The sequence below is a fragment of the Chlamydotis macqueenii genome, chromosome 9 (genome assembly GCF_036417535.1).
Source record: "Chlamydotis macqueenii isolate bChlMac1 chromosome 9, bChlMac1.mat, whole genome shotgun sequence".
Classification (NCBI taxonomy): Eukaryota; Metazoa; Chordata; class Aves; order Otidiformes; family Otididae; genus Chlamydotis; species Chlamydotis macqueenii.
In genome coordinates, this window is record NC_141564.1 from 18,118,151 (window position 1) to 18,144,941 (window position 26,791).

Genomic DNA, 26,791 nt, shown 5'->3' on the forward strand with positions numbered 1-26,791 from the left:
GCAAAATAGAACAAGAGAGAACAGAACAGAAATAGACTTGGTTGGATTTGTCTGGGAGAGCTGGTCAAAAATTAGAATTTCCATTCCAGTAAAAATTTCAGAATTCTTGACAACTGCTCATGCTCTTTCAAAATAAAAAAGCGGTACAGATTTTGAAAAGAAACTCCAGCAAGTAAAATTTCTCTGAAATAATCAGTACTAAATCTGGGAGCCCAAATTTCAGGTTTGCCTGACTCTCAGATTTCTCTAATGTTTTGGATAGATCCTTCTACCCAGTGATATCAAAACTATTTACAAAATTCAGTGAGTTATTTCAGATCACAGGAGTAAAATGGAAAATAGTTATTTCCATTTTACTGTTAAAAGAAAATAGAGATTAACAGATTGAGATCAGCCGAGTTCAGTGAAAAAGGAAGCTCTAGCTGGACACCTAAGACCAGAGGCTCTCAAATTAGATGCCACATCTGCACATTTTATTTCTCACAGTAAGAAATCCCTTGACTGTAAATACTACAGCAAACTATGGCACATGATTGGCCTTCTTTCTCTTAAAGGCTCTCATATTAAAAAAAAAAAATTACATATAATGTTCTGCTATTACAGTCTGGTATAACTGTTCAGACTTCACAGGTTTTTTTGCAGCCTGAAATTTCTGGTATAGGGACACCTGGAGACTTGGACTGTAGTGAATCTAAGCCAACTTACATCTGCTGAAGATTTGTCCATGTCATGGGAAGAGGCCAATAGGACTGTGCAAATCAATTAGTCTAATTTGTCGTGAGGTTTTTCTCAGACCTCTATGGGTTTTCATATACTTTATTTTTAAATGCTGATTATCCTGTCATTTAAGGAAGCAATATGCTGCCTTGACAAGACTGGTCACTGTAACTATCTGACGTTTTCCCTGCAGACACTTTCTTGCCTTAGTGTGCAGGTTTCTGTGTAGGTGATGGCTATACAGAAGACAGCCCTGATGTTCCAATATCTTGTGAACTCTATGATCCAAAAGTAATGTACTTAATCAAGTGTAAGGCAAGAGGTGATTAAGTTTTGCCGTACTGTACAATGCCTGACTGCTCAGCAATGCATCTTTTGATGTGGTGCAGAGAATTGGACCAGTTCTGTCTGCTTCACCAAAAAAATGACATTTTAGTAATCTGAAAAGAGAGCCTCAGAAATCCCCACAAGTGTTTAACTTTGATCTGAAGCTTTAAAAAATGATATTTATCTGTTTGGTTGTTTAATTTAAGCTCAGGAAGGTGTCAACTTGACGTCTTGCGGAAGCAATACTTTGCTTTTTTTCCAGTGAGGTTAAGCAGGGGCAGCAAGTTTCCAATCATCACTAGTTGTTCTAAGCATCCAAGCAAAAAAAAAAAAAAAAAAAAAAAAAAAGAGAAAGCAAAAAAGAAAACCATCAACTCACCTTTCCATGGTGGTTTATATGAATTATTAAGAACTGAGATTCAGTGGAGCTTCAATTCTTAAGCATAGAATCAATACTATATTTTATATAACAAGGGCAGTAAACCCAGCTTGTTCTACTTCCATCACAGTGAAGCCTTGAAAATCTCTCAGGCAACCTAATTCACTAGGGCCAAAGTCTAACACTACTGATGTGAAAGGTGGATTGAGGCAGATGGAAGTGGATTGAAAACCGGCTGAATGGCTGGGGCTGGAGCAGCGATGATCAGAGGCACAAAGTCTGGTTGGAGGCCAGTAACTGGCAGTGTACCCCAGGGGTCAATACTGGGGTCCAGTCCTGTTTAACATCTTTATTAATGACCTGGATTATGAGGCAGGGTGTACCTGCAGCAAGGTTGTAGCTGACAAAAACTGGGAGGAGTGGCCATCCAGAGGGACCATGACAGGCTGGAGAAATGGGCTGACAGGAAACAGATGAAGTTCAACAAGAAGTCTGAAACCGTGCACCTGGGGAAGAACAATCCCATGCACGAATATGTGCTGGGGCCCACCTAGCTGGAAAGCAGCTTGGCAGGAAAGGACCTGGGGGTTCTGCCGGGCACAAAGTCGAACATGAGCCAACAATGTGTCCTTGCCACAAAAAGGGCTAACGGTATCCGGGGCTGCGCTAGGCAAAGAATTGCCAGCAGCTTTAGGGAGGTGATCCATACCCTTTATTCAGCACTGGTGAGACCACAGCTGGAGTGCTGTGCCCAGTTCTGGGCTTCTCAGTACAGGAGAGACACGGACATACTGGAGAGAGCGCAGCAAAGGACCATGAAGATGATTACAGTACTGGAGCATCTCTTCTACGAGGAGAGGTTTAGGGACTACTTAGCATAGAGAAGAGAAGGCTTGGGAGGATCTTATTAATGTAGATGAATACCTGAAAGGAGGATGCAAAGAGGACAGAGCCAGGCTCTTTTCAGTGGTACCAGTGACAGGAGCAGAGGCAATGAGCACAAATTGAAATAGGAGGTTCTGTTTGAACATCAGCAAACACTTTTTTACTGTGAGGGTGACCGAGCACGGGTACAAGTTGCCCAGAGAGGTTGTGGAGTCTCCCTCCTTGGAGATATTCAAAAGTCATCTGGACATGGTCCTGGGCAACTTTCTCTAGGTGGCTCTTCTTGTGCAGTGGGGTTGGACATGATGACCTTCAGACGTCCCTTCCAACGGTAACTGTTCTGTGATACTGTAACTCTGTGAAAGACTTGTTCACTTCAGTGGGGTCGAGATGTGACCTTCAGGCCAGGAGCCCATGGAATTCAGCTTTCTTGTACTGTAAGAACTATTTGCAGCCACTACTAAAGGATAACTTTTTACTATGTCCCAGACATGAAAGAGAGAGAATAGATCTGCACTGAGTTCAGTAAGTTATTTCTGCAATTTTTGCCTCTTCAGTGAGGGCGTCAAAAAAGGGCCAGCCATGATGGGACACAGGCCTACAGGGAGCTGACATCAGCAATCTCACTTCCAGAAGAGAATAATTAGGCAGATCTGTGTCAGTCCATATCCAAAAGGGGAAAGGCTCCTTGTCATATTACCTGTAGCCAAACTACCGGATTGCACTTTCAAACTCCGTTCCCAAACATAAACACCAAACACTAATTTCCTCACACATATCACAAGTCACCCAAAAAGCGCTAGCTGCAACCATTCCACATTGCACTGAGCATTATCAATCATCTGTGCACATGCTGTGTGCCAGCAAAGAAAGTCCATACAGTCACCAAGAGAGGAAGGTCTTCAGTAATCCTATGGAGAAACTGAGAAGAGGTGCAGTGGACTCCAAAGAATTTCCTTGTTGTCCTGCTTGGTAAATGGAATACTGAATGTGAGTGGCAATGGAGAGGGAAGAAAGAAGATAATAAATACTGAATAAATTCTGAATTGGAGAAGATTTAAGATAAGAAACTGAGTAATGACCACATTAAATTTATAAATAATGGTCTAAGTCCTTCGCTAGGGTAATTATATGTCACTTAGGTGAAAATCAATTTAAACTTGCACTTGTTGGAAGTTTACCCCAATGTTTAATACTAAAAAAGGAAAAGGGGAGTTAAAAGATTCACAGGTTAGAAACTGAACTGTGAGTTAAAAGAAGAGAGAGAAATCATTCCATCTTTTTAGTATTTTCCCATTCTCCTTCATCACTTAATTTGTCCAACAAAACCATTTCTATTTATGCTGGTTTCTGTATTTCCAGATTCTAGAAGAGAGAGGCATGACTCAGGACTGCTTTTCTCACAAATCTTTTAGCCTCACTCACTCTATATTGCAAGCTGAGAAATACTTATCTAAAGTGAAAACAACTAAATCTGCTGAAGTCCTCCTATTTGTCTCAAATCTGCAGCTAATTCTTGAACTCCTTGAAAATTACAACAAAGATTCAGATATTTTAAAGCCAAAAGGGACCTTTACTATTCTGCAGCTTGATCATCACCATAAAATGGATCATAGAAATCTATTCTGAAATCCCCACAGGAAAAACTTTTCTATTGCTTGAACTAGAGTCTATCTAGCTAGAGTCTATGTAGCTAAAGTCATCTCAGCTTAAATTAAAGACCTTAAACGCTGGGCACATGACAGAAGTGCTCCATAGAATTCTGCTCCATTTCTGTTAGGCAGCTACTGTTTTGTAAACACATACACTGTAAATGTAAATATAATCTGGGGTCCAGCACTCCTGAGCATTTAAGCAGCTAATTTTCATCTACATTCTCCTTAAAACACTTTTGCGCCCTTTAGGATCTTCTGCCAAACCCCCAAATCTGTACAACATATTCCAGAGAAATTTCTACAAGATGCCTGCTTTGCAAAATGAAATTCCAGGAACTACTGGAAGTATTCAGATTATCCAGAGAAAGAAAGAGCTGATGCAAAATATTTAGAAATGATGTCTCGTTTCCTATTCCAAATGAATTCAGTAGCAAAAGTTGCTATATAATTACATGTATCATTGAATGTGATCCTTAGAACTCATTCAAATTCAATTTTCTAATTTGTCATGTTACTTATCTCACAATTCAGATTGGTGTCTGGTGAGATTTGGGCCCTAACACAATGTGTCCTGTTTTCAAGAACGCTTAATTAGCACTAGCATCTCTACACATTTAGATCGTTAGGGATCATATTCCTCTCACATGTACTGTATTTGTTTGGTAGAAAAGTGTCTAAAAATTATGTTACATTTTTGCTGACACTTTCCTCTGTAGCTGCTTTAGCAGACTTCGCAATATCCTAGCTGATAAAATTTACTTTGGCCAATATTAATCAGTCAGCTTGATGTCCTAACATTTACTTTTCTCTTTTGTTGTTTGCAATGCCTCTTGGAACTGGGACAAATATCAGACATGCGCTCATGCGAAGTCTGTGGTATGTACTATATAAATGAGACCCCAGTTCTGGCTACCTACCTACCATCTGAACAGTATTCTTAGATCTTTATTTCTGAAAGGGATCAGTTTTCCTCAGGTGCCATGAAGGCACTGGTAGCTTTAATATTGCTTGTTCAGCTTCCAATTCACAAAGCTGTACCAGCAGTTCTCCCTGCTCCCTTGGGCTGCGATGACCCAGAATCTGAAGCAGCAGCTGAAGTGGCTGTGAGTTATATTAATGGTCACAGTCACCACGGATACAAGTTTGCCTTAAACAGAATCGAGAATATCCGCGTGGTACCCCAGGTAAGTGAGGAACTTGCAGGCAGAGCATTGTGTTAACCTGGAGATGCTTGGAAATGGCCACAAGCCCTGCCAAGGGCTGTATCAACACAGGGGGTAAATCAGCACGGCTCTGTTGATTTAAATGGGGCGATGCCACCTGGTAGCAGTTGAGAATCCAGGCCACTGGAATATATCTCTCAAAAAGCAGAATAGAGGGGGAGAGAGAAATGTTCAGGTATTTTTATACAATACTAGAAAGGGCTCTGTTTATAGATGCAGTATGCTTGCTAGGGCAGATCATTCAAAGTGCTGATTCATGAGCCCTGTAGCTAATCTGGAGAAAAACTGTGAGGATAATCTTCATGATGCAGGTAATTATTTATTAGCTAAATGCATACCTATCATAATTCCATGCTATTAGTGATTTTGTAGTAGGCATTAATTTCACCTAATATCCCATTGAGCTGACAAGGAAGCTGGAAGAAAATAACTGTGGCTTGTAGTCTCATTTTCACTAAGATCTATTGCCATCATTGTAGGCATCTAGAAAGGCTAGAAATGGTCATGAATACAATGTATGCACCCATTCAGAACCTTTGATTATCTCAAAACACTGAAAACGATCCCAAATATTAACAAGAATGAAGCTCCATGGCTGTTTTCTATGTGTTGTGAAAGAAAGGGTACCAAAGTCACTTACAAGAGACTAAACCAGACATTAATAAGATTAGAAGTGTACCCACAGTTATCCCCACAAAAAAAAAAAAACCACTGGTGACACTGCTTTGCTCATATTTAATACTTTTGCACTAAAATATCTTCATTGGTTTAAATGGAATCACTCGTGACTCAAACCTCAGAGTCAATCTCAGAGCTAGGGAACCTCACTTCTGCCCTTCCACTCACATGTCTTATGTTAGAGTTGCAAAGGTTTAGGAACCACCATGAAAGATCCTGCAGTCCATAAACAACATGAATATTGGGGCTGGAACTTAGCTGGTGCAATTCAGTGTAATTCCAATAGACTAAATGGGACAGGCCAATATGCACCAGTGTTTATTTGTGTCCAGTTATAGAGACACAAAGTTTTTTCATCAACAAAGACAGCTGTTGATTTTTTAAAACTACCCAACAAAATAAAATCAAGTTAACTTAAGAGAATGGACCCACTACATACAGGCTGGACTTTCCAATATTTATTGGCCAGCTCTTTAGCTGGGAAAAAAATCAGTGTGACTATCTTGACTTACTCCAGCTGAAAAACTGGGTCCTGTTTTTAATGAAGTCAAACAGTAAGGACATCCTTAGTTACTCTAGTGTATACCTGGAGCTAACCAGTGACAGTCAGTAACAGAGACCACAGCACAGCCCCAGAGAAGAACTCTGGTGATTTTTTGTGAAGTAATTACTACAATTCCTGTTTGCTTTTTTTCCTTCCAGGGGCTGAATAATGACATAATATTTCTTGAACTGGACTTATTAGAGACCACATGCCACATTCTTAGCCCTACACCTCTTGTGAACTGCACAGTAAGGAGCTTCACAGAACATGTGAGTATCTAAAACACTGCTACCTCGGTCCAAAGGTGTGTGTTCAGGGTGTTGATGCTAGAGGCCAGGGCCAGGCTATCATCAGTTAGATATCCAAGCAAATGTTATATCACTGTAACAGCCTATAACTACCCATCACTTGTAACCTCCTTGTGGATTTTGTTGTCTTCATGTCATGAAGGATTTGACTCCTGGAATTCTTTCATGCCCTCTTATGTGAAGAGGATGTGTCACTGTCAGCATAACGTCCCATAGACAGTTCATTAATGCCATGAGGCCTTGTTTAGGGGCTCCAGATTCAGCCCTCCATGGCCAGCCCAGATGTCACTGCCTCGTTGCAAACTGTAGACAGGGTAGGTTGTGAATCTCTGCATACACAGCCTTCCCTTGGCTACATGTGGGGTGTCACCTAGTGAAATCCCATCAGATCTAGCCACCTAGTCCTAGTCAAGACTGCAGAAGAGCTATTCCCTTCAGACAGAGCTCTGCCTTCAAAGTAGTGCTCAGCTGGAATTTACTGGCCTCAAATATTTTCTTCTTATGCAAGTGTGATCCAACTGTGAAACGCTTTCCCTAACCAAAGCAGTGGAACTGTTGTCTGAGTACAGGCAGCTCTGGTTTCTACGCAGAAAGCAGAGTGAGCAATTGACGATTTAAGCCTGCTGTTTCCAGAATGGGGCCCAATTCACAGAGCTCATGACTAAATTTGAATCACGATCCACCCCGGTATTCACCAGGGCTCAGATCCCGTTTTCCATCTTAGGGGAGGTAACTCTAACCGTTCCCTCTTCCCGGTGACTCTGGCTTTGCCTTTGACATCTCCTCCCCTGCTGGATCACGTTGCATGTGAGCCAGCTTGCACAAGGCAGCACACTCTGCTGTTACCATGGCCACTGACCAGTCGAGATTACTGAGAATTTTATCAAGCATCTCTGCAAAAGGTCTTAATTCATAAGTATTAATATTCTTTGCTCTTTATGAGAGAGGAACCTGAACCAAATGTCCATAATCTGGCTACTCTGGCACTTCCAATACTTTTGAGATCCAGATTTGGATCCAAATTTGCAGCTCTGGTCTGTCTTTTACAAAATCACAGACACCAGGACACGCCTAGCAGCACCTCTGCAATCAGACTGATTCTACCAGGAACACGCAGCTAGGATCTGGTTTTTCGAATTTAGTAATAGTTGCTCTTTTCAGAAATTCCTATTTATCTGAACGATGTAACGCTTTGATTTTTCTCTCTCTCTCTAGGCAGTTGAGGGTGACTGTGATGTCAAAATGCAGAAGCTGGATGGAAAGTTATCTGTGCTTGCTAGTAAATGTCACTCACATGCAGGTAAAGACTTTGTTCTTCAAGTTCGAATCTACAGGCTGGAGTATTATTGTAGCAGTGGTTACAGTTCACTAGCTTTTCTGATTCTAAAACACTGTGTATAAATACTGCATAAAGGATGACAGTTAATGGGTTTTATAAACCCAGCTGTTTTGAAAGCAATTTTTCCCCTTTTCTGATTTCATTCATCTACAAACCCAGCCCTGTCTCTTTGCTCCTCTTTACTATTACAATTAAGATACTATAAAACTATCTGGGGAGCAAGTCCCAGATTTGACCTAGAGATTGCTGGTACTGAGGCTTTTCACTCAGGAGTTTAGCCTCAGGAATTTGATTCCTTATTGGTCTGAATTTACTAGAGCTTGTTCATCCTCAGAGCCCCTTTGCCAGATGCACCCCATTTACTAAACCCAGCATTTTCAATATTGCCATGGGAAAGTGGAATCTCTATTCTGCATGGTCTGTATGAGATGTCTTAGCTCTGTACAAGATGTCTTCAGTTCTACTTTCAAAACTGATGAGTGAATGAAACAACACACTCACATAAACACAATTCCAATAAATTGTAAGATCTTCAATTTTATATCATTCCTTGTGTGAGCTGAGACATCTTTTCCTTGATGTAACGGATAGTTTGCCAGAAAGAGAATTGATTAAAACCTGAGTAAAAACATTCAAAATGCGTTGTTGAAGTCCACAGCACTTTTGCTGCCGGAAGACTTGAATGGCAGAAGTCGTGTGGAACACTGCCATCTATAGTCTGCGCTGCAAAAATTCCTTCCACTCTAATTTGGGACAGACCATGAAATGGTGTTTTGTGTCACAGAATAGGTCTACAGTGCCTTTCAAAACAATCTGACAGAAACATAATCTGTTTGGTTCCTCCTGCAGACTCAAGCGAAGATGTTCTTCGGGTCTGTCCCGACTGTCCACTGCTGGCAAGTTTGAACAACACTGAGGTATTAACGACTGTTACAGCTGCACTCAGTGACCACAACAGCAAAACTGCTGATGCTTACCTCAGACTCCTTGAGATCGGAAGAGCCAATATACAGGTAATTGCTAGAACTATATCTAGCCTCCATGTAAACAGAATATTTCTTCTGTGGTAATTGTGTAGTGCTAACTAGTTATGTTTGCAAACAGACTTAGCTTGCTCTAATTTGCCCTGCTGAATTGCTTTTGATTTCCCAAGCATTTTGTGTCATCTTAGCCACAGGATTCCCTTTCATTTCAGTGGGAGATGCAGAGTTAGAAGCCACAACATTTGCCTTTTATCTTTTCTCAGCAGTTCTGCAGTTTCACAGTGCAAAGTCACTTAAACAATTTTCCTGTTTTATCAGTATTACCCAATGCATAGCGTCTTTGTGGAGTTTGCTGTGGCTGCCACGAACTGCTCAGCAGAAGAAGCCAAAGATAATGTGGAGACTTGTCAACTGCTGCCTGATGATCAGTCTGTAAGTATGGCAGCACATCAGTGCTGATCTCACCAGCTCACAGGTAGAAAAGTGGCATGCTGTGATGCGCGTGCACTTCTGCAGGAGCAGACCTTTGTGAGGATGGGAGTGTGAGAGTTGCATACCATCATTATATGCTTCTCAATATATAATTCATAAAGCTGTATCACATCTTTCTTTTCTCTCTGAGTTATCAGGACTGAATCCTCAGTATATGAATATATTTCAAAAAGGCTTGAGGGCCAAAGTGTCCTTAACACAAAATATTTTTAATCAACAGAATACATATTATTGTTCACTATTCTTAACATGAGTCCCTGAGAAAATCAGGCTCTTTGTACTGGACAGTACACAAACACATTACAAAAGGGCAGACTGTTTCACCTTCCTACAATTTAAGTGCTGTCAGTGTGCTTTGTTCCAATATATAGGCTCTTGAGAATTATATTGTATACTTTATCATCCTAAAATTCTTTTGTTTCTGATGAAATTGAGTCCTAGGCAGTTTTAGTGGGTGGGAACCTTTTACCTAAATTCCTATATATTCTTTCCCTCCCTCATATCCAGACATACAACGGATGTTACTCTAGAAGAATACAGGAGTTTCACTTATTTGCTGGTTATGCATTTAAACAGCTTGGTTTTTGAGTTCAACAGACTAAAAAGCTAGCACTTTACTACTCAGATAAACATCAGAAGATGTATCTATTTCTAAATGTACTGAAATTAAAAATTGTAATGCAGTTCTCCTCTATTTTGTAACTATTTTCTCTTGACTATCTTCTGCTTTGCCAGAATTTTGGTTTCTGCACAGCAACAATGGTAAAGGGCCCCCCACAGGACCTCAAAGTGGCCTGCCAGCTCTACGGACATCAGGTACCAGCTCCAGATATTCCCTTCCTTTCCAGAGTATTCTAGCCTACTAGTACCGTTAGAAGTAATCACCTTGAGTTTACCTCTTCCACTGTGGACTGCATTAGCTATCTATGATAACTTAAGTTTAACTTTGTATCCTAAAATCCAAGGTAAGGTAGCTCTTGATTATCCTACAGATTTCTATGCAATGAATTATGTCATCTCTGCCATCCATGTTTATAGAATCATAGAATCACAGAATTGTTTTGATTGAAAAAGACCTTTAAGATCATCAAGTCCAACCATTAACCTAGCACTGCCAAGTCCACCACAAAACCATGTCCCTAAGCACCACATCTACACATCTTTTAAATACCTCCAGGGATGGTGACTCAACCACTTCTCTGGGCAGCCTGTTCCAATGCTTGATAACCCTTTCAGTGAAGAATTTTTTCCTAATATTCAACCTAAACCTCCCCTGCCGCAACTTGAGGCCATTTCCTCTTGCTTGTTACTTGAGAGAAGAGACCGACTCCCAGCTTGCTCCAGCCTCCTTTCAGGCAGTTGTAGAGAGCAATAACATCTCCCCTCAGCCTCCTTTTCTCCAGACTAAACTACCCCAGTTCCCTCAGCCGCTCCTCATAGGACTTGTGCTCTAGACCCTTCACCGGCTTCGTTGCCCTTCTTTGGACACACTCCAGCACCTCAATGTCTTTCTTGTAGTGAGGGGCCCAAAACTGCACACAGTATTTGAGGTGCAGCCTCACCAGTGCCAAATTCAGGGGGACAATCACTTCCCTACTCCTGCTGGCTACACTGTTCCTGATGCAAGCCAGGATGCTAGTGGCCTTCCTGGCCGCCTGGGCACACTGCTGGCCCATGTTCAGCCAGCTGTCAACCAACACCCCCAGGTCCTTTTCCACCGGGCAGCTTTCCAGCCACACCTCCCCAAGCCTGTAGCGTTGCATGGTGTTGTTATGACCCAAGTGCAGGACCCAGCACTTGGCCTTGTTGATCCTTGTACAACTGGCCTTGGCCCATCGATATGTCCTCTCCAGATCCCTCTGCAGAGCCTTCCTACCTTCAAGCAGATCAATGCCCCTACCCAACCTGGTGTTTTCTGCAAACTTACTGACGGTGCACTCAATCCCCTTATCCAGATAATTGATAAAGGTATTAAACAGAACTGGCCTCAGCACTGAGCCCTGGGGAACACCACTTGTGACCAGCTGACAGCTAGATTTAACTCTGTTCACCACAACTCTTTGGGCCCAGCCATCCAGCTGTTTTTTTTACCCAGAGAAGAGTAAGTCCATCCAAGCCATGAGCAGCCAGTTTCTCCAGGCTTGACACAGTTTTTCCTCCTAACCATCTGGGAACTTCACATGTCTGGTAAAGTAAAGGGAACCAAACTCTGCTCAGCTAGGGGGATGGATAAAATAGACGTAAAACATAAATGAGCCATTGTGGTAGAATAAATCAGCTGGAGGTTTTTGCTAGTAGTCCTTAGATGTGACTGAATTCAGGGAGCATGACTTGCACTGCTAAAGTAAGAGGAGGAAAACATATATGCATTGGACCTGAGTGCTCTGCAAGTATGTTAGCCTCCATTTGGTCTGAGAAGGGCTAGGTGGTGGTTGAATACTTCCTATGGACCAGAGCTCTTGGTAACACAATAGTAATTAGCTGTCTCAGAGGTATATGAAAGAAAGAATAAAACAGCTGGTCTTGAATATTTTGGCAGCTGTGCAGGTGAAAAGCTCACATAGCACATAATTTGGTGCTAATGATCCACCGGATATTATAAATGTGTTCCTAGGCTCCTCTGTATGTGTTCAAATGCAAATCAAACTTCTGTGATGGTCAGGAACATTTTGTACCTGGGTTGGAGGCCTGTATCTCGCTAGGAGCAGGGTACCTAGTAAAATATCCATGATCTATATATTATAAGCCCCAAGTCACTGAACACAAGCACAAACTGTTTTTCTTTTCCAGCCTGGAGTTACCTACTCTCAGCCAGGTCAAGATACATCAGCAGGACTGGTGCCCAGTGTTGTGCAAGGCTTCACAAACCATAATCTCAGGTTTTCCCACAATAACCCTGTTGCATCTGAATCCAGCTCTTCAGAATTTCCTACTTCCTTGCTCTCAGCAAAATCTGTAGCAAAGAGAGCAGTTGTAGAGGTTGCTCAGCATGACAAAGTACCTCGCCCAGTTGGTTTTGTGCCTCCTCCTCCTCCATGTCCTGGGAAGATTCGCCATTTCAAGATCTAGGCTGTGTTACTGACATGGCAATACAGCTAACTAAAGGATTAGTGTGCAACAGCAGCATCAACAGACAGACCACAACATCAAGTGCAAATAGGTGAGAATGCTTGATTCTGAGCCCAAATGAGTTTTACCCTCCAGAGAGCAGAGCCATGACCAGGATCTTGCAAAGGCCTGCTTCAAAATATAGGTGATTACAACATAGAGCAGTTGTTTTCTCTACATACAGGGATGCCCTAGTTAAAATACAAAAAATATTGTTTCAATGAAACTGTTGTAAGAGCTGTACAACAGTTGTAGCTTTGTGATAGAAACGTCACCCGAAAGGTTACTTCACAATAAAATGTTCAACAGAAATGCTTTGGTACCTTCTATCTGTATATATTTTCATGTAGTTGTCAAGTATCTCCTTCACAGCATTATGAGTCATATTCTGGGCTTGATTTCAAAAACAGTAAGCTCCTGCACTTCTCATCAGCTTCACTGGGACGTGTGGGTGCTGAGCGCTGCGGAAAATCAGGTCAGTCCTTTCTTTTGATCACACACCAAAAACACTGAAGAAGTGGCAAGAAAAAAAATTATTTTTCCCTTCCACCTGTAGTGTTTCCTAGCATGTACCTGCTTTTAATATCCATCAGAAGTATCTCAATACCTTTGGACACGGCATAAGAGCATCCATGTCTATGAAAAGAACAAAGAATTAGGACAAATTCAGTGCTGTGCAGACTGAAAGCATCAGTCCTTTGAGCTAAACACACATGTATTCTCTGTCTTCCAGCAGATACACAGGTGCAATATGATCATGGGTATTGTATGGCCTGTGTGCATATGGGGTAATACGAATTCAAGGGAATAAAAATATACTACAGACATATATATAATAGGACCCAGACAGTGATGGCAATTTACCATTGTCCTAGCAGTCAGATCTTCCCCGAATTTCTGACACATTAGAGGCAAAATCTATTCTAGGTAGAGAAGTAATAAGGGACAGAGGCCAGAAGAATCTTTACTGCCAGCCAGACTGGAATTATGCAGGCCCCGGGGAGCAGTCTCAAAGACAGCCATGAATCTTTAACCAGGAACAGCACTTGCTACAAGATAATTATAATGCAGGCAGCAAGAGCTGCAGAACACATGTCATTTCTGAACTGTTTCAAATAGCTTATCCTGTTCTCCTAGTTACAACCTTCCAGTATTTAGTAAGCAACACAACTAACATTTGTTCTTGATGACAGTGCAACAGGTTGCTGTACAGAAGTGTTCTGCTCTGCTGTGTCGATGTGGGAAAGGAAAAGCCATAGGCACTTGCACCGGTGCTTCAACTGGGTGTGTGGAGGGCAAAGAAAAAGGGAAATCAGCCCAGACTCTGTAAGCCATAGCCTAACGTGATGGCAACATGCTGCCAACAAGGTCTCCTGATGAAGGCGGCAGCAGGTCTCACATTTCAAGAACATGCTAAGTTCTTGCAGGAAGTGTGTTGCAGCAATTGCATAAGCTACTGCCGGTCAAACGCTCAGTGATTTTTTGCTTCTCTGTAAAGCAGTGACTTCAGTATGTTCTGCATGCAGCCATTTGTTCAAAGAGAGCTAGTACTAAGCTGTAGAAGTTTCTTAAGTGTTAAGGTCAGTGGTCCTCCCATCCCACTGCATGAGGCATGGTACAGGATTTAATGAAATGGCCGCTATTATGATCTGCATTACTATAACACCAGATACATGAGATTGAGTTTTTAACTCACCTAGAGCAATTAGCTCTCCTAGCTTTTCTATTTTTAAAACTAGGAATTGCCTTAACTAAACATTTTGTGTACATACACGTTGTGTGTATATAATGAAGTGGGCACTAAGTTATAGAAGAGACAGTGTTTTCCAGGCTTAGAAAATTCTCTATCTCATGGCAGAAACAGTATGTTTATAAAAGGGATCCCTGCCCATGAGGATCTCTGAACTCCAGAAATGTTGTATTTTCTTGTTGCCTTTTCCAATCACAGAGAGCAAGGATATGTAGCAGAATATCTGCAGCCTCCCCACTTCACAGATGTTCTCTTACACCTGGCGTAACTACTGCATTGTTTCCTAAAACAGGGAGGAAAAAAAGTCAGGCACAATTGCTCTGTGCCTCATCTTCTTCTCCTTAACATTTGCTCTCTTAAGGACACATTTTGCCCTCTTAAGCATACATTTTCTATGAGGGCTTTGAAGCAGTCACTTTGTCTCCCCCCAGTATGGCCCCATACTCATGCACCTGGGCCTTTGTAAGAGATTCAGTAATTACTAATAGATTCTCTGGGCAATGAGTGCTACGAAACGGCAATACATAAAATAGAAATGCCTCCTTCCCTGAAAAGCAGCATAAATGGTTTTGTCAGGTCTGCATCACTGGCTGACAATGTTTTTCAGCTTTTTCAAACCCTGTTTTGCTAAAGCATATGTACTTCATGTGCTGCTTCAGTTGGACATGCTCAGATTTCCCAGCTGTGTCCATGTTTTGAGGTCAGCTACTTCAACAGAGAAATTTTTTCCTTTCCAGTGGGAGGAAAAGTACAAAGAATAGAGTCAGGGATATAACAATTCCCCATTATAAGAGGCACCAACACAGCCAGCACTAACTGGCACCCATCTCCATAGAAATGTCGTGTACTGTAAGGGTAAAGAAAATGAGTTATTATCCTGTAGCCACAGGGGAAGCATTCCCAGGCACAAGGAACAATGTGAGAGAGTCTGCATTGCTCTTTCTGCTGTTCCTGTACTATGGCTACAGCCTCAACATTCATTCCTCGTGTCCCTTCCCTCCAGGAGGGAGGGAACGTACAGTCCGTACATTATCCCTCACCCCGAGTTTGCAAAGCAACTGGCAACATACGAGGTAGCTCGGTCTAGCAGCCATGTGCCCCTTCTGTCCTGCTATCTGACTTTTAGACCTCCGCCACCAACCAAAGTCTTCTTAGAACAGTTTCATCCCCAGTGCTTTTGCAGATCTTCCTGGCTGTGTGTATAATCCCACCCAGCTTTCTATGGACGTTCCCTGGGACAGGTTCTGCTGTCTCCTGGAGGAGCATGCTATGAGCACTGCTGGGTTAAAGAGCTGAGATTATTTATACCACCAGTAAAGAAACATAAAAATACATAAAATTTTAAAACCCTCAAATTTTACAGTAGTATTAAATAGAGACAATTATGTCCTTCACTTGCACTTTCCCTTCCTCACACAGGGGAAACCCTTGAACCTAAAGGTGCTTGGTGTTGTCCAGCAGATAGCTGTAACCACAGAGACTCCCATGACAGAAAATCAGGGCCAGGGAAATGGTTGCCTGGCTTCTAACATCCTGCAAGGTGAAATACTGCAGAAGTGCCCCTTAGTAAAAAACCAATTAGTTTTGCTGAGATTCTCCCCAAGTAATGGTGGTTGTCTCTTCTCCAGATCTTCAAGATAACAGCTATCTGTACAGCCATGCCCCGTCTCCAGCCTAGAGTTCCTGACAGGTTAGCCGCAAGGCATTTTAAACTAAAGTTTCTCGAGGCAGAATTTTCCGTGATCCTTTTTCATCTGTACTCAGCAAATCACTCGAGAATCAATAGTGACCACAGTGCAGTCTCTTAGCTGGCAAACCAACCTCCACATTCAGCAGTGAGGGGATAAGTCAAAGATAAAATAAACCCGCAGAGCTTAGCTGTGCTCTGTGATACCATGGAGGGAGCAGCTGAGTCAGTGATCTGCTGCTCCCCACAGTCACGGTCTCCAGTCACATCAGGATCATATTATTTATTGTTGCTGAAAAGGAATGAAAGCAGAGCACTAAGTAGTGCTAAAATAATTAAAATAGTGACATTCCTGGACAAATTTCCTTATGGTTCTCCTGTGGCTTCCTACAATTTAAGCTGGGGTAGGCTGAGGCTGTGGTTAGAGAAGCCAAGGAGCTAAAGGTTAAGCAGGTGGGACTCTTCCTTGAGCCAACTCTGACCATACTGTATAAGGGAGACAATAACACCAAACAAGATAGTAAACTAAGGTCCTAAATCATCTGGCCAAGAGGCAGTTATGAAATTAATAGCTGCAGTTCACAGAGAAGTCTGGACTAAATCTGAGAGAGTTATGCAAGGTGATGTGAACTGGCAAAGAAACTACTGGATGTACATTTTCCTTGATACAAACTACAAAAAGAATAATTTACAGGCAAAAAAAAAAAGAGTAAAGGGTGGCATAAAGAGGAAGTCACCAGATACAAGAAGTCAAATGAAGTCAAATGAAGGCAGTTCACCCTCCAGTTTACACACCTTGTTATCACGTTATCTAAGAGTATTTAATGGCTTGAGCAGGCCATTTATCCATAGGCTTCTTGTCTGGACATGAACTGCATTTTGCTAGCTTGCCTTGGGCTAAAGGCTAACATTCATCTGTAGGTAACCAACTGAGCAGAAATGATCAAAGAATTAAACCAAACTGAGCTTTCTATCCCAAACAAACTGACTGCATATAACAGAGAGTCAGTATATTGGTTTACAATTAGCATTTAACAAATACAAACTGTAAAATCAGTCAATCTTGCAGCCCTTATCCAGTTCCCATTCAAATTGCTCAGACCTGTGTCATTGTCTTACTTGGGAGAAGAACTGGATCACCGACAGAACAGAGATGGAAACAGACCTGTCCTGTGTGGAGATTTATTTAAGCAATTCTGGTTTCTTAAGAAAGCAACTGCGTGTGTATATTCTTATTCCTCGCAATGAGGACAAAGTTATACAATCTGCCCAGTGAAGTTTGAATTGGAGAAGTAAAGCCAGAAGGAGAAAGTGCTCTCTGGTCTCAGAGGGAATGACAACACTTTCATAAAATCTTGTAACCATTGACTCAGTGTTTGCTGTTGCAGCTGTAGGTTTAAAGGTGACAGTCAGTATGTAGTAAAAAGGAGACACAAGCTTATGAAGAGACATGACTCCATTACAAAAGTCTGTTATTTCACACAGGTCGGCCCCTCCATATCAATTTACCATTCTGATCTGCTGCACTGGTTTTCTAAGCAGAATAGTTTTACTTGTTCCAATGCTCTTTGGCACACAGGCGCTTTGCTCCTGGGCTGCCTCTCCTCCTGCCAGAGAAGCACAACTGCATTGCCTTCCCTGACCTGTGATGCCACTGCAGTAGAGGAGTCTGCAGATCTGGCTCTTCGCCAGATCAATGCTGACCAAAAAGAGGGCTACATACTCGGACTCTACCGAATTTTCAGTGTCCAAGAACATACTCAGCTAAGTTACCTGCTTGTTCTGTATCTGTTTGTCCCAGGAAGAGCCTTGAGTCTATCACTATTCCTTAGCAATATCTATTTGAACTAAGAAATATTTCAAAAGGCAAATGTAAAGTTACATTCACAGGACTCCAGAGGCCGTGCCAACTTATGCACAGATGACTGAACACAGTTTCGTCATCACTGTGGGCAATTAGAGAGCAAAGCTCAGGCACGATTCTCTGCTGCCTGCCCCTGGAATAGCTCCAGGCATCAGTTCAAATTTGGTATGAAACACCACTACTCTGATTTAATTTCATTTTACACCTTCCTCCCACTGCCTTGAGCAGTTGGAGTGCAAAGGCTATTAAGTCATCATGCATTTTGCACAAAAGATGTAAGCACTAACAGGTGTAAACACATCCAGCTTGAGACCAGGGAATTCCTTCACAGACCTTTAAATGATGACTCATTCTCCAGAAGAAATCTGAAACCAGTTCAAGCGCAAAAATCACACTAGAAATATCTATGGAATATCACTCTCATACCCTCAAGTATCTTATTTCTCTATACATCCTTAATTCATTACTATTTTGTCTTACAAAAGCTGAATCTACTGGCACTAGCCAGGGACAACCTGAAATGAGCACACAAGGCCCACAACACATAAGGCGCTGTGGAAGCACACTACTAACATTCCACCCGTGCTTGCTCACTTCCCATAAACTTACCTGAAAGGCTGAGTTCTGAACCCTTAAAGAAAATCAAGCTCATTTCCAGATGTTTAAAGATCCGTCCTGCCAAGGATATGACACTACTTCCTGCTGCTCTCCCAAGGAGGTAGTTTCTGCAGACATGCTGTGGCCTCCAGCAATCTGAGATCTCACAACTGAAGATGCACACTTTGCTGTGCTTTACATTATGTTCTCTATATTGCTTTGCTCAGGTGTCAGAACGTGCCCACTAAGCAACCAGATCAGGTCTCTTTAGAATTTTTTCCACACGAGATGCCTCTGAGCTGATCCAGAACCCACATCACCAGTCACGGAGTTAGGTACTTAGCCTCCCATCCTGGGGCTCTTTCCAACTGATAATAATTAGAGGACCCCTGTGACCACCCTAGAGTGCAGCATGGTGGGTGCAGACATGCTGTAAATCACTTCATTTATCTTCCTGCTTCTCCCTTCACCTGTGCCAAGTCTATCTCAGCACAGGAGAATTTTGGTCCTTGTTTGTGATTTGGTCTGTCAGGTAGCTCCCTAGAGACTTAACTTACTGTCTTAGGGCATACTTTGTTCATTTAGGGGTTTAATTTACTTTTATTCTTATTTTTTGCATCTAATATGCTTAGTGTTTCAAAACACTGCAATAACAAACTAGACAGTCCAAGTCCTTTGTCACACGTTTGCTGCTGCTAGGACTGAGTACTTAAGAAGCAGTCAGCTATGCCAGGGATATCCACAGAGAGTAACAACCTTATGCAACCTTCTGTTCCCCTCCAAAAAAAAAAAAAAAAATTTTTTTTTAATCAATTCTTCCCATTTTTTTTTAACCAATACTCAGGGTAAAAGCATTTTCAAAATTACTTCAAATTCAAATCTGCCCTTAAGCAACCTGTGGTTCAGTTTTGTTCTAGTTGAAACTAATGAGCCATCTGCTAGTAACATAGATGCAAGTAGGACAGAGCCTTTCTTTCATACAAGATACTCATGATTAACTTCACTGACAGGCACTTAACCAAAATTACAGAACATGCCAAAATATTTCATTTCTTTCCCTTGCACCAGGTCACCCTGCCACAAAGGCGATGCTGTGCTGCTGCCACAACTCTTCTGGCTCCCAGGCTCCTCAGCACGCATTGCAGCAGCAATTGTAACATCAGCAGCATTGAGGAAGGGATCTTTTTAGCCATGCAGAAAAGATAGAAGTTTTTATTCAATACTAAGCAGATATCAAAAGGCTTTTGCATAACAGTCTTTTAATGAAAATTAAAATAAGGATGATGAAACATCCAGAGATCTGCTGAGCTCTGAATAAACCCTAAAGTATCCTTTCCCCATAGGAGGATGAGACATACAGAAGCAGGTAGACAAAAAGATGTGTAAAATACTTCATCTGTGTATTAGAGCCGATATTATACAAGAGAGCTACAGGCAACAAGAAATGCAAATTGGTCCACCCTGGCTGCATTTAGTATTTCCAAGATCACCAAGCTTTACAATCAGTCTTCACGATTCAACTGAGCAAACCCATCTAAAATCGAACACATTTGATTATCAGAACATTTCTTTAATGAGATATGTGTGTACTTTTGCCTCCAGAACACCTGAAAAAGCAATTTGAAAGCTCAAGTCACCAGTCCCAACTTTGGGACTCCTTAAAGATACACATTTTTCTTGGCTATAACTTCTTTATGCAGGATAGGCTTAGTGATATTTTTTCCTCAAAGAGGATATATTTGAAGTTACAGGATTTTACCAAATGCTGTACTACTCAAAAAACACATTTTTGGCAAATGGCAATTACTCTTTGACTATTCTCACTTTCTGTTTACTGATTTAACCTATATTAGCTAACATATTAAGGAGATATATCATCATGGTATTTAGGTACCTTGCATACAAATAGAAAATTATGATTAGTTCCTTCCACAGAAGGATCTACGCAGCCAGGTGTGGGGATACTGCCATGCCATTGTACATAGTGCTGCAGCACCTCAGCTTCACCCTTTGTCAAAATAGCTTTTGATCAAAATTACACTCAGAATTAAACCTCAGGATTAGTGTAGGCAAACCCTGAGAGCTCAGTGCAAGGCATTACCCGATTACTTCAGAGAATACTTAAGGAAAAAAGAGGATATGAAAATCCAAAAAATGGTATAAAGCATGCTAAGTTGCATATGTAGGATATAACTTAGAGACAAAGCTAACAAAACAATTTACGCATTCCTTATGTTTATTTTCCATTTATTTTGCTTTTTTATATTTAAAGGGATTAGTATTGCATTTACAAGTGTTTATGGTAGAGCTCGCATAAACCACCATCCCAGTCTCTTTTCAGATATCTCTATACTGTGTGACCAGAATAGTTTGTATCACTCAGTCTCCTCAGAACTCAAGAATAGACACCTTTTAGTGTTTTCCAAGCAGTATAAAAACAAAAAAGCCAGCAGTATTACAGCCTTTAGATGCCCTATTGACTGGTCTTTAGTTGCTGTTAAAAAGAAATCAAAACTGAAGTCAAAATTGTACAGATACTGGCCCCAGACTTCTACAAGACTTTTGCCCCATAAGGCGTTTTCTCCATAAACCAGTGAAATGAACTAGGAATGAATGAATACTGCTGTCACTCAGTTTTCTTTTTTCTCCATACATGAGACATAATTTCAGTCTAAACACGCAGCAAACACTGATATCTAAGTTCTTTAGGATGTATAAATGACAGCTGCTCTTTTTCCAGCTTTCCACTACAGAAAATAAAATATGATCCTAGTAAGCTGCATCCTTGATAAATATCCTGAAAAGGTGCTTAACCATATCTACAGTGGAAGTGGAACCTGGAGCTGTGCCATGCAGCATCTCATCTTTCTGTACCACATAATGTAATCACTAGATTTATGGAGCTGTACTTTTAGTCTTTCCCTCTCCCTCTCACATGGAAACATGTTTGCCCAAAAGTTGAGCCCTAACTGCTTTGTGTACCTTGCTGCAGTGAACTGAACAAAGGTTTCTGGACTTAAGCACGGGAACAGAACTCGAATACTAGACTGAAGCCTTAAGTGAGTCAGAGACATACCTGTAAATACGCAAGGTGTCTCATAGCACTTTCTGATACCTGAGAGAATATCTAAGTTACCTGCATCAGCGCAGTCATTGCCTCCTTATGGCAAGTACAGAGCAACCATACTTGAAGAAGACATCACCCTAAGAAACAAGATATTTCTGTTTCTGGGATTGTTCCAGTTTTTTATTATTTGTGCTATTTACTGTCTCATTCTTATTGCAGGCAAAATAACCTACCTTTCAAATCTAATAATAAAATGCAGTTGACAAAGAAAACATCACCATGTTTAGTCTTTATTCTTGGGTTCTGGTTGGTACCAGAATGAGAAGGATAAAACTGACCCTAAAAGGCTGTTCTTTAACTAGAACTAGCTAGATGCATAAACAAGCCTGTTCTAACAGGGCTTGAATCTCACCTGATTCGCCACCACTGAGAATTTGTCTCACGTAATGTTCAGTTTTCAGGATATGTATGTGTCTCATCTGTTTTGTGTTTCTCCATCTCTCCCTTTTATGTGTTCTGTACAAAACTGGGATATCATAGAATCAGAAAATGGTTTGGGTTGGAAAGGACCTTTAAATGTCATGTAGTCCAGCTCCCCTGCAAGGAGCAGGGACGTCTTCAACCAAATCGGATCGAGAGCAGCCATGAGGAGAAAGACCTGGGAGTGTTGGTAGACAAGAGGTTCAACATGAGTGGGCAATGCGCCCTTGCGGCCCAGAAGGCCAACCGCATCCTGGGCTGCATCAAGAGGAGCGTGGCCAGCAGGTCAAGGGAGGTGATTCTGCCCCTCTACTCTGCCCTGGTGAGACCCCACCTGGAGTACTGCGTCCAGTTCTGGAGTCCCCAACACAAGAAAGACATGGACCAGTTGGAAAGGGTCCAGAGGAGGGCCACAAAGATGATCAGAGGGCTGGAGCACCTCTCCTATGAGGACAGGCTGAGAGAGTTGGGGCTGTTCAGCCTGGAGAAGAGGAGGCTCCGGGGAGACCTGATAGCAGTCTTCCAATACCTCAAGGGGGCCTACAGGAAAGATGGGGAGAAGCTGTTCAGTAGGGCCTGTTGTGATAGAACAAGGGGTAATGGGTTTAAATTAGAAGGAGGTAGGTTTAGATTAGATATGAGAAAAAAATTTTTTACAATGAGAGTTGTAGAGCACTGGAACAGGTTGCCCAGAGAGGTGGTGGATGCCCCATCCCTGGAATCGTTCAAGGCCAGGCTGGATGAGGCTCTGAGCAACCTGATCTAGTCAGGGATGTCCCTGCTTCTTGCAGGGGGGTTGGACTAGATGACCATTGAAGGTCCCTTCCAACTCTAACTATTCTATGATTCTATGATTCTATGATTCTATGAAATCAGGTTGCTCAGAGCCTCGTCCAACTTGGCCTTGAATGTCTTAAGGGATGGGGTATCCACCACCTGTCTGGACAACCTGTTCCAGTGCTTCACCACCCACATAATAAAGAAAGTTTTCCTTTTGTCTGGTCTAAATATACCCTCTTTTAGTTTAAAACCATTACCCCTTGTCCTTGTGCTACAGACCTTGTTAAAAAGTTTGTCCCCATCTTTCTTACAAGCCCCTTTTAAGTACTGGAAGGCCGTAATAAGGTCTCCCCAGAGCCCTCTCTTCTCCAAGCTGAACAGCCCCAACTCTCTCAGCCTGTCCTCATAGGAAAGGTGCTCCAGCCCTCTGATTGTTTTGGGTTTTTTTTGTTTCCAGGAGATCACTGGTTCTGTCTTCTGTCTCTTCTTGGATGAGGTAGATACTGAATGTCATGTACTCAGCAAAAAGTTGTGGAAGAACTGTACAGCCAGATTTGTTCATACAACTGTAGGGATTTTATTTTCCTATTTAATCTCAGGTATGATGAGCTACTCAGTTACTACTGATGACAGCAAAATGCCTACATATGCGTATTTAGCAGGAAGCAGAGCTTAGAAGAAATCAAACCCCATTTTTTAAGGGCCAGAGTTTTCTTCTGTACTTTCTAATCAGTTTATAGACTGGTAAGATTTATTTTAAAAAAATAAAATTAAAATAAAGTTCTTGACCAGAGCTAATAAGCAGACATAACTAAATAGTCATGCTATAATACTATTTAGAATAAACGGTTTACTTTTTATAGCAACCCTGTAAGAGTTTATTTTAAAGACAGTCTGTCAAGAAGTGAATAAAAGAAACTCACTTCTATATAGCATGTGATTTTTTGTTAGTTTAATTCCACTTTTATCCTGACAACTTTGCAAATATTGCACAGAAAGAGAAGAAAAAAAAAGAAAGCTCAGCAAGATAAGCTACGTGATCTAAGACTGTTGCCACAGGTGATCAAAATGATTCTGAACAAATGAAAAAAAAACCTTATAAAATGAAGAATAACAAGAACGAAGCTTCACATGAAAAAAAAAAGAAAGGAAGTTGTGATTAAATGGTCCTGGTTGCTTCTTAGGTCAATCAGTTTTCATATTTAAATGAAAACCTGAAAAAAGTGAAAATAATTCTTCTCACTTCTGCTTATAGCACTTTCTGCAGCAAAAGAGTGCAAAGCATATATGAGCTATATGGTCTATATGGCTTCTTTGAATTGAAGAAATGTATGTCCTAGAGGCCTTGATCATATATACGCCAATATTTAAGAAGCACTCAGAGAATATACATTTTAAACATAAATGCACAACAAATGTTAGCATATTTTTTTCTGCCATAAAGTCAGAGGTTTTTTGTGTGCAAGGGTGATCTTACTGTGCCACAAAACTGATTTAGGACCTTTGCTACCACTCTACTTCCTCACTATGCACATAGGGAGAAAGGGGAAGGTTGAAGACAGGTTACTGGATCTTCACACTCTGAGCTGATCTCCAAGTTTAAGCTCTCTGGATTCTAGACATAGAACTTCTCTTTTCAGAGAAGAACCAAAGCCCGCAGGCGTCTTTTTATGGGTTGTAGCTCTATACTGTCTTGCAATTGTACAAACTGCTTTAGAATAGAGAAAACATTTCAGTAAAAGTTCTGAATTCTTACCTAAGAAGTCCATGAACAAAGAAAACAGAAGAAAAAAAACACCATCCAGAAAAAGGCAATGTAGCCATTGCCTTACAAAACTGAATAATTCTTATGGATTTCTTCCAAGTAAACAGACATAGACAAACAAACATCACAAGCAATACATAAAAAGTATATTCATACCACAATCAGGTCAGCTAAAGAAACTAAGGAAAAAAATAGAGGAGAACCTGAAAGACTAAACGAGCATCCTGCCAAGAGATAACATTTCAAACTCCATCTTTACTGAGATCCAAGTCATGTTGCCTACAGCCCAGTAAAAACGTAACTATTAGAAACAACATTTTTTCATGGCTTCTTTCTCTAGTATGGTATGAAATTGGTTTTGCCTGAAAAATGATATGATGTTCTGTTACACAACTTGCCTGCATGCAAATATTCTGCTGCAGTAGAACTTAAGTGTGCTGTTGCAATTGGGCCTTAATTGGCCAGCTTATTTTTACTATTGTGTTACCTAACCCTTCTTTGCAAACGTAAAGCCTTTTTAAAAATGCTGCCTGCCTTTGTAAGCTTGCCAATCCCAAAATAAAAGCTGCTTATCCCTACAAATACATGTAGCAGCTATAACTATTCAGCCTTTCATAATCACTTGTTTTACAAGATAGAAGCCAAGTATCAAAGATACAATGGGAAAAAAATGCTTGCATTTTCTTCTTCCAGCAAATAACTTTCTGCAAAGGCTCTGTAGTAAACAGTCACTTGAAACATGAACAGTTTGTCACAATATCCTGTGAAATCTACAGTCTGCAGGTATTTCTTAATCTAATCTTAATATTGCAAGAGTCATACTCCTTTACAAAACAATAGTTGAACTCTTGAAAGCCCAGCCATTTTAAGTTTTCTTATTCACAAAGATATGGGCTTCAAGGAAGTGATAAGGCCAAATCAGGAAGAATCTCTCTTGTGATAAAACAGACTGTTGCTAGGTGGATAAAAAGGCAATAGAGTAACTATAGAGTCAATAATCCAGAATGTGTTCAAAATGGTCTACAAAGAAAGTGTAAATAGCTAAGGGAATGCAAAGAGCAATAGTTGTGTAGTTACCCAAGTTTCATGCACCCATCTCCACTGGCATAAGAAGTAGTTCCATCTGTCTGTCCTGTAAGTTCTGTTCTGCAGCTGGTCATTGCAGACTGGAATTGCAGCAGATCCTTAGTGTGAAGGGTGATCTTCTTCGTATCTGCAAGAATTTAGAATAGCTTCAATACAGGTAGGGCTTAGTGCCTTTTACTTAGAATCATCCCACTGAAGAGGGGAAACAGCATGCTAATCAGACACCTGGAAAATCCAGCCAGAATCATCAACAAGCTTTCCCTTCAGAAACCAATCCTTTCTCCCTACACCTAGAAAAAAATGGTGAGCTGGGTTAAAATTCTACCCCTTTCAACTGAGGAAATATCTTTCCAAAACTTCAAAAAGATGGAAAGCCAGTTCCACCTGAGGCTGTAGGATCTACACTCAGTCTTGATGGAGAAAAGACTGAAGTAGACAAACCAGACTTGATGAAATCAGTCACTGGAGCAGTTATTCTCCCTTTTCCTGAAGTACTTTCTCTGTCAGGCCCAGGAGAAGCAAAGGAGACAAATTTCATCCTCCAGCCTTTGCTGCCTAAAAAGCCCACCAAAGTCTAGCCATCATTCAATCACCTCAACTACCTGCAACAAAATAATGGACACAGTGGCAACCTGGTCTTTCAATTGTGTAACATCTTTAAATAAATAAATTACTTATAACAGTCTACATCTTTGGAGTTCTCAGTTTTAAGAAAGCAAAAGAACATGTTAAAAAAATAAAATTAACTGGGGCATTTTCCAACAAAAGAATTTGGTTTTAAATTCTCAAATTCCTCCCATCAGTAAAAACATGAAGAAAAGGTAATTGTGGAAGGTAAAAGAACTTGCAGGGCGAGACACTCCAAGGCACTAGACAAAAATATCCTCAGTAGCAAAAGTCTGTCAGGGCACAGTGTGGGACAGCTGCTCCCCAAGGAATAGTGAGACGGAGCAGAGCATGACAACCAGGCTGGCAGGACAGGGGCCTGTCCCACGGTACTTGAGTGAGGCGAGCTGGGCAGACGCAGGGGTGGTGGTCAGGCTATAGGAAGAGGCCAGATCACCGTACAGGTTCATG

The 26,791-nt window shown here is 41.3% G+C and overlaps 2 protein-coding genes across 2 annotated transcripts; both read left to right on the forward strand.

The window, feature by feature from the left end:
• Positions 1-4,889: 4,889 nt before the first annotated feature.
• On the forward strand, positions 4,890-12,950 carry LOC104480237 (alpha-2-HS-glycoprotein). The gene is made up of 7 exons (XM_086754497.1): positions 4,890-5,147; positions 6,567-6,677; positions 7,932-8,016; positions 8,905-9,068; positions 9,357-9,470; positions 10,266-10,346; positions 12,321-12,950. The coding sequence occupies exons 1-7, from the start codon at positions 4,944-4,946 to the stop codon at positions 12,597-12,599; spliced, it is 1,038 nt and encodes a 345-aa protein (XP_086610623.1). The 5' UTR covers positions 4,890-4,943; the 3' UTR covers positions 12,600-12,950.
• Positions 12,951-17,624: 4,674 nt separating this feature from the next.
• On the forward strand, positions 17,625-26,292 carry LOC147599718 (uncharacterized). Its single transcript, XM_086754878.1, is given in 9 exon segments — positions 17,625-17,694; positions 17,697-17,859; positions 18,764-18,797; positions 23,321-23,528; positions 23,597-23,607; positions 25,322-25,411; positions 25,897-26,016; positions 26,018-26,069; positions 26,072-26,292. Coding segments are annotated over 9 exon segments (957 nt in total). The 5' UTR covers positions 17,625-17,636.
• The last annotated feature ends 499 nt before the right edge of the window (positions 26,293-26,791 follow it).

Excerpts from the sequence above, each read along its gene's own strand:
- LOC104480237 (XM_086754497.1), top strand. The coding sequence starts at position 4,944 with ATGAAGGCACTGGTAGCTTTAATATTGCTTGTTCAGCTTCCAATTCAC. Across the intron at positions 9,471-10,265 it reads TGCTGCCTGATGATCAGTCT|AATTTTGGTTTCTGCACAGC; the intron begins GTAAGTATGGCA and ends CTGCTTTGCCAG. Across the intron at positions 10,347-12,320 it reads GCCAGCTCTACGGACATCAG|CCTGGAGTTACCTACTCTCA; the intron begins GTACCAGCTCCA and ends TTTCTTTTCCAG.